This window comes from Stigmatopora argus, chromosome 6, assembly GCF_051989625.1.
Source record: "Stigmatopora argus isolate UIUO_Sarg chromosome 6, RoL_Sarg_1.0, whole genome shotgun sequence".
NCBI classification, from domain to species: Eukaryota; Metazoa; Chordata; class Actinopteri; order Syngnathiformes; family Syngnathidae; genus Stigmatopora; species Stigmatopora argus.
In genome coordinates, this window is record NC_135392.1 from 15,371,974 (window position 1) to 15,384,687 (window position 12,714).

General features: G+C 40.2%; 1 protein-coding gene across 1 annotated transcript; it reads left to right on the forward strand.

The window, feature by feature from the left end:
• The first annotated feature begins 524 nt into the window (after window positions 1-524).
• Window positions 525-12,174, forward strand: bicd2b (BICD cargo adaptor 2b). Its single transcript, XM_077602674.1, has 8 exons — window positions 525-1,084; window positions 2,579-2,791; window positions 5,176-5,328; window positions 5,781-6,245; window positions 6,994-7,995; window positions 8,642-8,793; window positions 9,935-10,166; window positions 10,824-12,174. Exons 1-8 carry the CDS (start codon window positions 851-853, stop codon window positions 10,824-10,826), a joined length of 2,454 nt encoding a protein of 817 aa, XP_077458800.1. The 5' UTR covers window positions 525-850; the 3' UTR covers window positions 10,827-12,174.
• The last annotated feature ends 540 nt before the right edge of the window (window positions 12,175-12,714 follow it).

Sequence of the window (12,714 nt, forward strand, 5' to 3'; positions counted from 1 at the left end):
TCACATGCACAAAATTATTTACTGTAAATAAACTACACATTTATTACAATAAGAAAGTACCAGACTTAAATTAAGGAAATTCTTGTTATTATTTTATCTTAAATACAACTTATCTAAAACTTTTAGGTGTGATGTCATCTTGGATTTTTACAGGACGGAGAATCCACTTTCTAATATAAAATGATTTTTCTTTTTTAATAAAATAGATGTTATATGAAAGCCCCAACCAAAACATTTCTTAAATACCAATAAAACACTCTTCTATATTCCAGGGATGGAAAATCCTGAACTTTGGGACTTTCCAAAAATTATTTTTGAGTGAGAGAGAGCGACTACATTCCGACATTCAAAAATAGTTTTTTCCTAATGGCAAATTGTGCTGTAGTTTTCATATTAAACCAATAGATGGCAGTGCCACATTGAATTTAGCCTGCTCACTTCAGAACCCGCGCATTGCATTGTGGTACTTGTGGTTAATTTTAGAAGTGACTTGGACAATGTTACGTGCGATATAAACTACATTTCCCTGTCCCCTAATTAGAACGTCGTGCAAGGGCATTTTTTCCACTCGATTATCTCAACACAAGTTTCGTCTGTCAGCTTCAAGAATAGAGCGACCCAAGTAAAGTCATCGAGAATGGAACTGCAGTTGACGAGCGTGAAGCTTCGGAATGCGTAATGGCCCAAATAAAGTGCATAGAAGCCGCGTGAATTGCGACAATGCGCTCGAAAGAAAGAGTGCAGTGATTTTTTTTTTTGAAGAGCTGCTCGCTTTTCTTCGGCGCTCCGGCTAGCCAGGGCTGGGCTCCGTTCCGTTACAGCTGCGAGGCTGCGGTTCGCCAACATTTCCATGGCGGACCAGGAATACCCCGAAGCCGTGCTGGTGACCGAGGCCGGGCCGCAGTGGCTCTTGGCCGAGGTGGAGCGACTCACCCGGGAGCTCCGTGAAACAACGCAGGAAAAGATTCAGGCGGCGGAATATGGACTGGCAGTGCTGGACGAGAAACAACAGCTCAAACAGCGATTTGATGAGTTGGAGACCGAGTATGAGGCGGTCCGACATGAGCTTGATCAGCTCAAAGAGGTATTGTATGCTCACATTTTACTCGTAATATTATAAAAAATATATATACATATATATGTTACGTAAAAGGTGGCTAAGAAAAGCCTGGTTTTGTCTTCAATTATTGAGTGTTTGTTTCTGTTATTAAATTCACTGAGGCTGAATAATCTCATGAGATGAAATGGGCTACTAGAACATAGCCACTGTTTCTCATCTCATTTTCTGAACCGCTTTATCCTCACTAGGTTCGCGGGGGGTGCTGGAGCCTATCCCAGCTGACTTCAGGCCAGAGGCGGGGTACACCCTGAATTGGTGGCCAGCCAATCGCAGGGCAAAAGGAGACAAACAACCATCCTCATACCTAGGGGCAATTTAGAGTGTCCAATCAGGCTACCATGCATGTCTTTGGAATGTGGGAGGAAACCGGAGCACCTGGAGAAAACCCACGCAGGCCCGGGGAGAACATGCAAACTACACACAGGTGGACTGACCTGGATTTGAACCCAGGTCTCCTACTGTGAGGCCAACGTGCTAAGCACTTAGAAAAAAAAATAATCATGTGCTTTTTGAAAGATGATAATTTTATTCTTGTAACTACACTAAATTGTACATTGTTTACTATGGTGGTCCTTCTAGCCCACATGTGTCAAAGTGGTGGCCCGGTGGGCAAATCTGGCCCACCGCATCATTTTATGCGGCCCGAGAAAGTAAATCATGATATAAGTCAAATTGCCATATATCAGTCCGGACGATTATCGGTTGATCGCTACTTGAGTTACACGTTTATAAGCACCATCTTAGTGTGTAATTTCCTCGCAGAAGAAATGCCTCTTGTCACGTCTTGACTTGTGCTTCTCGGTATGTTATGCTCTTTTTTTTCCGCTGCTGCCTATGTGGCAAACTTTAAATACATAAAATATCACACTGCATTAAAAGTCAACAGTCCTAGAATACAGATTGCACAAATTCCTTTATTTGTGCAACTCCCACATCCTGAATAACTACAGATACCTCCCAACCCCCAGTCATTTCCCTTTGCAGGGGATGCAGTAGCTTCTTTTTAGCATTTGTTACCAGTGTTTTCCAAATATATATATAAATATATATGCTTGTGAGTAACAAATGATGACCTAGTCCCAATAGCACATTCATAACATGATGGAATGGTTATCCATTATGACCTCTTTAGTAGCATAAATCACTATCCATTGACTCACAGTTTTAGCTAATTCTTTTGAAAGGTCTCATGATGATGACCTACTTCCTTCTTCAGCGATAATGCTGTCAGAGCTCGAGCCATGACTGACCACGGCCGATTGCACAAATCAGTACGTTTTGATCTAAAAACGTCAGCGGAATTAAGTTCCAATGTCTCTATAGTTGAAAATTTATATCACTAGTATTTTTGCGGTTGTCATATTGTTGCTTTGTGACCATGTGTAACCTGAAATGCTGGGAGCTTGTACGCTTTTCTGGCCCTGTTTGTTATGTTTTGTCTATTCTTTCTGTCCTCAGGCCTTCGGGCAAGCACACTCGGCTCACAGGAAGGTGGCAGCAGATGGAGAGAGCAGGGAGGAATCGTTGATCCTGGAGTCGGCCAGTAAGGAGGCGCAGTACCAGCAGAAAGTCCTGGAACTGCAAAATGACCTTCGTCAGGCCAAAGTCTCAATTGCTAGTGTGCAAACTGAGAATGAGCGCCTGTCACATATCACTTTGGAAATGAGAGAGGTGAATATGATTAGATTGAAGTATAGTAGATCAGAGATTATTGGTTGGGGAGACATTTGTGGGCTTGATTTCCTGGAATTCTGGAAGAACTATTCTTTTCATCAATTACGTCAATAGTCAAAGTCAAATACCGTCATTATAACTCTAAAGGCATTATTTTAAGGAGTTTTTTTAGTCCAAAAATTATTTGAATGGCTCCAATTAGATATTAAAAAAGCAGTCTCCAAATAACTTCCTAACTGTCAACACAGACATGATTTATAGTTACTGCTGTCACATGTGCAACTCAGTGTAGAAATAAGTTGGGCTAATGGTGGCGAGCTGGGAGGAAAGTGTCAGTAAATGAAAGAATCTCCAAAAGTTTAGATCATTTTACATTAAACAAGCAATATGAAGTGCAGTGTGTGTAGCACAACAGTAAATTTGAAATAGTAATAACTATATCTAAAGGGGGAATTAAAAAAATTGGGCACCCCTAATTTTCCTTTATGAATCATTGGTTGTATGAGTCAGCAATTGCAGTTAAATATATCATATAGCAGACAAACAGTCATTTTTAAAAGTTCTTAGTGTACAATTATTATTTCAACCAAAAAGCCAGGTGCATGAACCCAACAGAAAAGTACACTAATATTTAGTAGATTTTTCTAAAAACAACACCCTCTAAAGACTTTCCAAAAAGTTCCAATCAGGGTCTGGATTCTGGGTTAAGGTGTTTAGGAACATTCTTCATCTCCAATTCAGTCATGCTTTAAATCACATTACAGGGTTTTCAACAATAATCAGGTCTGGGGACTGAGCTGGGAATTCCACAACATTGTATTTCTCCTCCTGCTTAATGCTTTTGTAGATTTTGAGCATTGTTCAGGGGTGGCGAACACGTTAGACACAAAGAGCAAACATTTTAAACAGTGAGTGTCAAAGAGCCACTCCATGCAGTGACTTGCCAAAACAGACTGACACAAACACACACGCACACACACACACACACACACACAAACACACAAACACACAATCACACGATTGAAACCATTTTATTCACCATGACACTTTCTTCCCCTTACACAACAATATGTTCATTTCAAGGTCAGTTTACACCCTCAACACACATCAAATGCAGCTTAGCCACAGTTAACACATCAACTACAAGACAAAGAGTCACAGTATATACAACATATCATAATAAGCAAAGAGCTGCATTCATTTAGACCGGGAGCCACGTGTTCGCCACCCCTGGCATTGTTTATGGTCCTTGTCTTGTTGAAGTCTCCAGGCCCAGCTCAACTTTGTCACTGATTCTTGGACATTCTTCTCAAGAATCTGCTGATACTGACTGGAATATGTGCAACCTTCAACTGATACAAATTGCTAGTACCTACCTGGACAGGCCACGTAGCATGGTGGAACCACCACCAAAATCAACTGTCGGTAGCTGTCTTGAATGCTGTATTCTCCTCTGTGCATTCCACAAACTTTTTAAGTCCAAATAACTCCATTTTATTCATCTATTCATGATTCATTGGTCCAAAATGAAGCTGGCTAAATGAAAATGTGCTTAGGCATACCTAAAAAAAACTGCTTAGCACATCTCCTTGTGCAGTTTGCTGAGTAGTTGAAAAATGCACAATGACATCATCTGCAACGGTGTACTGTTCTGTCTTTCGAGCTTTACTGCAATTGCTGAGCCATACAATCAATGATTTATGAAGGGGTGCATAAATCTATTCAAACCACTATATGTTAGGTAATTACCATAACTAAATTAGAATTATAATATCCCCACATGGGATCAAGGATATACACATTGGCTAGTGCACTTTATGTCAACAATGCAATGAAAACAAACAAAAAAAGTAATAAGCACATTCATAAAAGTGGCTTATTGGCAAAATCTATTCTGAGTCGGGTCATCACAATCAGGTTAACTCGTTATCCAGTAAACAGCCAGCTAGCTTCTCACTGTCATTTGCTAACATCACACATTACTCACCAGGCCAGACGCTGTCTTCTAAGGCATCCAACATAAAAGCACAGATACTATAGTAGCATGTATGGATGGCGACACAGAGTGAATGAGAAATATCTGCACCTCTTGTATATGGTATTACTTAATATAGCAAAGTGCAAAGTAATCTTTGGTCAGATTAATCACTTTTATAAACTATTGTAAATATAAAAAAGTACATAAGAAAGTAGGATTTCAATACCTTAGAAAGAACCATCAACCACAAGGTTAAATCTGCAAAGTTTGCTGAGCATGTTTTGTATCAGAGTTATTTATTTTTACTCTGAAATTTTGGCCACACAACTGTCATTTATCCCATTTGTTCTAAACCGTTTCAAGTAATTTTCCTGTACTTCCTCCTATTTTTCTTATCGAGTAGGCCTCTGACCAGGTGGAGCTGCAGCGCAGTCAGCTTCGGGATGATATTCGGGAGTATAAGGTGCGGGAGGCCCGGCTGCTGCAGGACTACAGTGAACTGGAAGATGAGAACATCTCTCTCCAAAAGCAAGTGTCTGCACTGAGACAGAACCAGGTGTGACACAGGATTTTTCACTTGTTATATCTTGTATAAAAAGACAGTCTTCCTGGATTATCGGGACTTCACTTATCGCGAATTCACTCCATGATTTTTTTCTGCTATTAATTATTTTTATAAAAAGTACGTTCAGAAAAATGTGAAAATCTACGCTGAAACTTGCAAGCGGAAGCCACTCCCTTATCTCCTGCTTGCTACCAGGACTCGGCACTTAAGGAAAAAAAAGTTATAATAGGGGTGATCCTACTTTGTGATTTTTCGATTACCGTGGCCATGTCTGGTCTACATTAGCCGCAATATTCGAGGGATTACTGTATAGAGTTGTTTGTTTTACTATTCCTAGTATTATTGTAAGAACAGGTTTATAAACAATTGTCTCTGTACGTTTGCTTTTGGTTTAAACAAATTTATTTACAGCTTTGCATTCCTGTGTCCTAACATCTGTTTAGGTAGAATTTGAAGGTCTTAAATATGAAATCCGCCGACTGGAGGAAGACTCGCAGTGCCTAAACAGTCAGCTGGAGGATGCCATGCGGTTGCGGGAGATTGCTGAGCGCCAGCTAACGGAGGCCTTAGAGACCATAAAAACCGAACGTGAACAGAAAGCCACATTGCGCAAGGAGCTCTCCCATTATGTGACCGTCGGTGGTTCCGTTTACAATGGCTTGTTCAATATCTCTTTCGACAACCTGAAACTCCATGACGATCCCTCCGCAATCTCCGATCTTGACAACGAGGAGCTGATCCGGGGCTTCGAGAATGGATTGATCAAAGCACGCGAAAGTAACAAAGACAACGACTCCACGGCGGGCCAGAGAGGAGATTCCTTCCAGCCTGCTCCGAGCCTGGTGGACGACCTGCTGAGTGAGCTTAACATCTCAGAGATTCAGAAACTGAAACAACAGCTTGGCCAGGTATGAGACCTAAGAACTACAGTAGTAACCCCTTTTGCATTGCTTGGTAATGCTGGAAAATTTCACTGTGTTAGTGTGCAATATTATGCGTATAGTTAGGCGTATTCGTGATAAACATTCAGGTTTTGCGTGTAATGGATGAAAATCCTGCATTAATATCTACTAGTAGTCCAAGCCTGTATAATTTATTAGCTGGATTTCTGTACTGGACGACAGTGATCCAGATAGTCTCTTAGGCTAGCCTTGTGAGAATAAGCAGCTCAGAAGATGATTGTATGAACCAGGAGAGGAAAACTGACAAACAACTGTTATTTTTTTGAAATTAATGTGTTCTAAATTATATTTAATGTGGACTAGATTCCTATTAAAAATAGTATGAATCAGGTAAGGCTCATACCTGTCAACCTCTGCCGATAACTGCCCTTATAAATGATTATGATTCCCCTTACAAACCCCCAAAAAACCTTACAAACACCGTACGACTCGTACGGTTATCGGCAGAGGTTGACAGGTATGAAGGCTGTATATGGCGTGCTCTGCAAATGCATTACAGTTGAGTAGATAAAAAAAAAGTAGAACCAAAAATTGAGTCTAACCTTGAACATTTACAGAGAAGTTTTGTTTTTGCATTTCACATAGTTGTGTTTTAAAAAAGCATGTCTTTGGGGTTGCATAGTTGTACCTGTATTTATCAAAACATCAATATCCAAATGAAACATTGCTCAAAAAGGTCTTATTTGTGTCTTAGGTGGAAAGGGAGAAAATGGCTCTCATTAACACACTGCAGGAGAACCAGAAGCAGCTTGAACAAGCCTACGGCACGGTGTCTGAGCAAAAGGAAACGGTGAACAGACTCACTGAAAATCTTAGTGCCATGAGAAAGCTTCAGGCCAGCAAAGAGCGTCAGTCTGCCCTTGATGGTGAAAAAGATCGAGACAGCCACGAAGATGGAGACTACTATGAGTTGGACATCAACGGACCGGAGATCCTGAAGTGTAAATACACGGTGGCCGTGTCCGAAGCAGGTGAGCTTAGGCAGGAGCTTAAGACGCTGAGGGCACAGTATGATAATTGTCGAACCCAATACGAAGAAGAACGAGCACGATTAGAGACTGACCTTCATGAGCTCAGGTCAAGGTTGGCATCCCTGGAGAAGATCAGTCAAGCAGATAAAATTGAGATGGCCCGTCTGGAAAAGGAGCTCCGTCTGGTTAGCGAGACCGCGGGAGAATCACTTGGGAGCCTCAATGTAGCCCAAGATGAGCTCATAGTCTTCAGTGAGGAGCTGGCAAATCTGTACAACCATGTTTGCATGTGCAACAATGAGACCCCCAATCGTGTCATGTTGGACTACTACAAGGGGGGCAAAGCATTGGTGAGGCGAGGACAAGAAGCAAAGACGCGCCCCGCTTCTATACTTATTACCAACGGACTCATACCGGAGACAGACCCAAAAATGCCAGACTCTGTCGAGACCGCCGCCATCGTCTCTGCACCAGAGACTCGCCCAGAGCCTATGAACATCTATAACCTGGTTGCCATCATCCGAGACCAGATTCGCCATTTGCAGCAGGCGGTGGACCGTACCACGGATCTGTCCCGCCAAAGGCTGGCCAATCTAGAGCTGAGCAGCGTTGCTGATAAGGACAAGGAGGCTTGCATGGAGGAGATCCTTAAGCTGAAGTCTCTACTTAGCACTAAGAGAGAACAGATCGCCACGCTCAGAGCCGTGCTCAAAGCCAACAAACAGGTCAGAGGTCTATGTACACTCTCTAGAACAGGAGTGTCAAACTCTGTTTGGTTTGCGGGACAAATTAATGCCAATAAGATCTCATGTGGGCCGGACCAGTTTATATTCCTTCCAAAAAGTTGCCACTATCGACTTATTAACTCGTTGCCTGCCTGAAAGCACTAATTTGACGGCAAGGGGGGAATGAACGAATGTGATTGCGGGTAGGAAATTTATTCAAGTCCCGCAGTGCTCGCACTTGCAGACACAACTCATAAACAGCTGGTTTTGCGGCGCCCCTGTCAAAAAAATTAAAGCATTTAATTATCTACACAAAGTATGAATGACCTACAAACTGCTCGTCAGGTGGAACAACCCCGCAGGCCCAATCGGACCCCCTCGTGGGCCCATGTTTGACACCCCTGCTCTAAAAATATTGTTAGGTACAAAATTCCACCAGAGCCACTGATAAGGAAGCATCCTTTTACTAATGTTTTATATTACATTTGCTCTTATCAAAAATTGCTTATTATAATGATGTTATAATACAATATTAATTCTTTGAACAATGATAATTGGCGATATTACAAAGTCTGCCATGGTTCGATTTGATTTGAGGCCCAATAACCTCTAGAATGCATCTGTATGAAATAAATTGGTTCTTCAGACAGCTGAGGGTGCACTGGCGAATCTGAAGAGCAAATACGACAGTGAGAAGGCCATGGTGACTGAGACTATGATGAAGCTCCGCAATGAACTCAAGGCTTTAAAGGAAGATGCTGCCACTTTCTCCTCTCTCAGAGCCATGTTTGCGTCAAGGTACACTTATATTATTTTTTTCGTCATTTATTTTAAAAGATGTTCCCACGTCCACGCCGAGGTGCAATTATATTTTTATGTTCTCACTTTGTTAGAAACAACAGTTACACATTGAGTTTGTTTCTAACGCGTTCAGGCCATTTTCACGCGCTACGGCACAACTTACATTTCTCACGGCCAAAAAAATGATTCAATTATGTTTAAAAGGCAAAAACAAAAGCGGATGTAAGGTGAATGATTTTGTCTTCTATAATACACTTTATTCTTGACAGATTCACATTACGGATTGGTCCATGACAAACCGTATTCATGTAGCTACAATTCCAGCTGGATTTTGAAAAGATTTAAAAAAAATATTCTTAAACTTTCAGTAAAATTATTGCATTTATGAGATTTATAGGATAAACTAATAAAATTAACTATTAGAAAAGAACACACTTCATTGACTGTAATGCTACATTTATTGAAGGCCCTACGTAAAATGGCCAACGAGCGACGACGACAATCACCATTGCCCTCCAGACTTTAGGAGAATGCTTAATTGTGGTCGCAAGCGCCTTGATGCATAAATGCTCGGCACATTTCATTTCCATATTGTTAAAGCCAATCTTAACTTTAACAACACAACTGAAATTCAACTACAGTAATACCTTGAAATACGAGCTTGATGCGTTCCAGGACCGAGCTCGTATGTCAATTTACTCGTATCTCAAATCAACTTTTCCCATAGAAATGAACTAAATACAAATTAATTCGTTTCTACCCCCTGAAAAAAAACAGCCCCCAAAACAGCAGATTACAATGGAAAAACATTTTTATTGGTTCTAATTCACCATCTAAAAAACCTACAGGAAAAATGCATACATTAAACACGCATGCACACACTAAGCAATTTTCACAAGTTGAGAAACCTGGTTAGAAACCATCATATTATTATCATTAATTACAACAACGCATGATTCTTACGTAAATGTGCACGAACCACAAAGCATTGTGGGAACTGTCTGATGTAATAGTTTTCCATCCATCTGGAAACTATATTTGGCTAATTGCAGAGCATATGTTGGGACAGGAAAATTGCATCTCCAGCTGTCAGTGGTATTTATCAAGTCGTTTCATCCCACTTTTTTGTTCCTGCAAGATGTGACGAATACGTGACCCAGCTGGACGACATGCAGAGACAACTAGCGGCGGCGGAGGACGAGAAGAAGACGTTGAACTCTCTGTTACGAATGGCCATCCAGCAGAAACTAGCCCTCACCCAGCGTCTGGAGGACCTAGAATTTGATCATGAGCAGGCACGCCGCAACACCACCACTTTGGCAGTGGGAAAGGGCAAGACGAAGGGCAAGGGAGCCCCGTCCACTCATCATGTAAGTTCTGGCGTGAGCCGCCATTGTAGCTGGCTCCAGACTAGCACCGTTTTGTGCATGCTTTGCTTTGTCCAAAGAACAATAATGCCTCTTGACTGTCACTAGCTCTCCTTTACATGGTAATTAACAGTTGAAATCTATTTTCTAGGTTTCTTTCATGTGTACAGACCATGAAATCAGGCACTCGTGTTCTCTGGTTATGAAAAGGATCATTGTTCTAACTCCAGTAGATAAAACAACAACAGTATTCACATTCATTTTGTTACATGATTTTTTCTATTTCAGGGTTTTTGATACTGTATATTTGTTGTATTTTATTTAAAAGGAAGAAGAAAATGTCAAAATGTTGAATTGCTGGAAGCATTCATGTTATTCTACACCCCAAAATGTGATTGTTCCTCTACTTTTAACTGACCTATCCCTTATTCCATATTGCTACATTGATTCCAACTAAAAATTCTTAGCTCTGCTGAATCAAGGCAGTTTCCTGTTTCAATGAAATGGGGAACATTTGGGGGGCCCTCCTTGTTTGATACTTGGCAAATCCTGCATGAAAACCTCACTGGACACTAATTAACCTGATTGTGATTCTCATTAATTATCAATCATCAATTAATTTAATTAGATTTTTCTCTTTCTTATCTCTTTTGTCCACAGTAAATCTCTCAAGTCAAGTGTCCTTGGCGAGTTTGATCAGTATGCAGCTGCCAGACACCTCTTCTCCTGGCAGTTTCTCTCTAATTATGTTCCAAATCTTGCATACAGCAGATCATACACAAGGGCCTTGTTTTAAAGTGCCAAGACTATTTTGTAAAGTATTACATCAGCATACATCAGCAGTGTCTGCGGTCCTTCACACGTCAAGAACGGACGCCATTCTAAAAAAATGGATGGAAGAGCGATCATGATTGATTATTTGATTATTTTCCTGTGTGCGTGTTACCCCAACTGAGCACTTTGAATGCTTGTTGTCGCTTTCTTTCTAAGAATTTTGTTTTTTTTAACTTTTCTAATATGATGACATATTTTAAAGAAAGTGCATTTTTACCAGCATGGGTCACCATTTCTGAGTTACCAAGTTTGGTTGGTTATTTTTATTTATTTTAGAGCAAGAAATCACTGTCAAATGCCTGAATTTTGAACACTTTTTGCTTCAATTGTGAAAAATGACGCCTGACAATTTCTGTAAACAGGATACTAGTTCAATAATAAATAATTCAGAGTAAATTATTTTCTAACCATTGCAGAGCAAACTAAGCTCACAAGCATTAAGGAAGAGTATGCAAACTTGTATCTGAAGTTGCCTAAGTTAATGTTCAATGAGAATGATATACCACTATTTACAGAAGAAATTAGGTCCTGGATTTATGTATTACTATATGTGACTTTAATAAGCTTTTTCTTCAAAAAGTCCACCTCCAGTGCCATTTTGTGTGATGGTGAAAGTGCAATTTCTAAAACTAGCAAAATCCTCTTTTTCTCATGCCAACTGAAAATATGTTACATTGTATTTCTCACCTTTTTCTATTTAGTTCATGTTTCATTACAATTGTTCAGTTGTGAGGAAAAGAGGTGGAAAATGGAAAAAAAATCACAAAGACGTGGTAAAAACATGGCAAATGTCATACAGACTGTAGAGTAAATGTAAACAGCTAGACTGCTAAGCCAATAAAATATTCTAACTCTCACACTTCTGAAGAGTTATTTGGGTAAATGTTGTGATATTTATTTGTATTCATTTACTGCTTATCCTCACTAGGGCCACAGGGGTGCTGGAGCCTATCCCATCTAACTATGGACAGGAGGGTGTTTGTTTTTAATTTAAAATAAACTATTTTGTCTCTCCTTAGGAGTTCCTATTGTACTACTCTACCGAGGGTTCTCTTCTTACGGCATGAAGATTTATTTTGTTGTGTTTTGTGAAAGCACTTCATACTTTTTTTTTTCATTGCATGATTTTGATAATTTCTTGCAATATTCAAATTAAAACAAACAATGTCCTAGCTGATATTTTTTCATCCTTGACTTTTGCATCTACATTTCCAAATTCTATAGTGTTTTTACTCTTTTAATGTCTCATCTCATTTTCTGAACTGCTTTATCCCTGCTAGGGTCGCGGGGGGTGCTGGAGCCTATTCCAGCTGACTTCGGGCCAGAGGCGGTCAATACTGAATTGGCGGCCTTTCAAACCTGAATAAGATATTTTGGACCGCTTCTAACTTGTTTCTTAAATTAAGTTCAGCAATGTCCAAAATTCATTGCTAATATTTTTATTTTCTCCTGATTTCCTCAATTCACCTACTTTATTGTGTTTCGTTAAACATTTTCTTTCTTATTCCCATTGCTTTTGCCACTTTCCTTTTTTTATACTATATTCGACTTTCTGTATTTACAAAATGTAATTTCTGACTCAAGCAGCATCTTATTGTTTTTGTCAAGGAAGCGTCTGTCAAAAGTTGTTGTCCAATCAGAAAAAAGTAGGCATATTTTCGGCCAATCACAAGCCACGGCACTCATATATACGGAAGCAAGTTTTAAAGTGTAACAC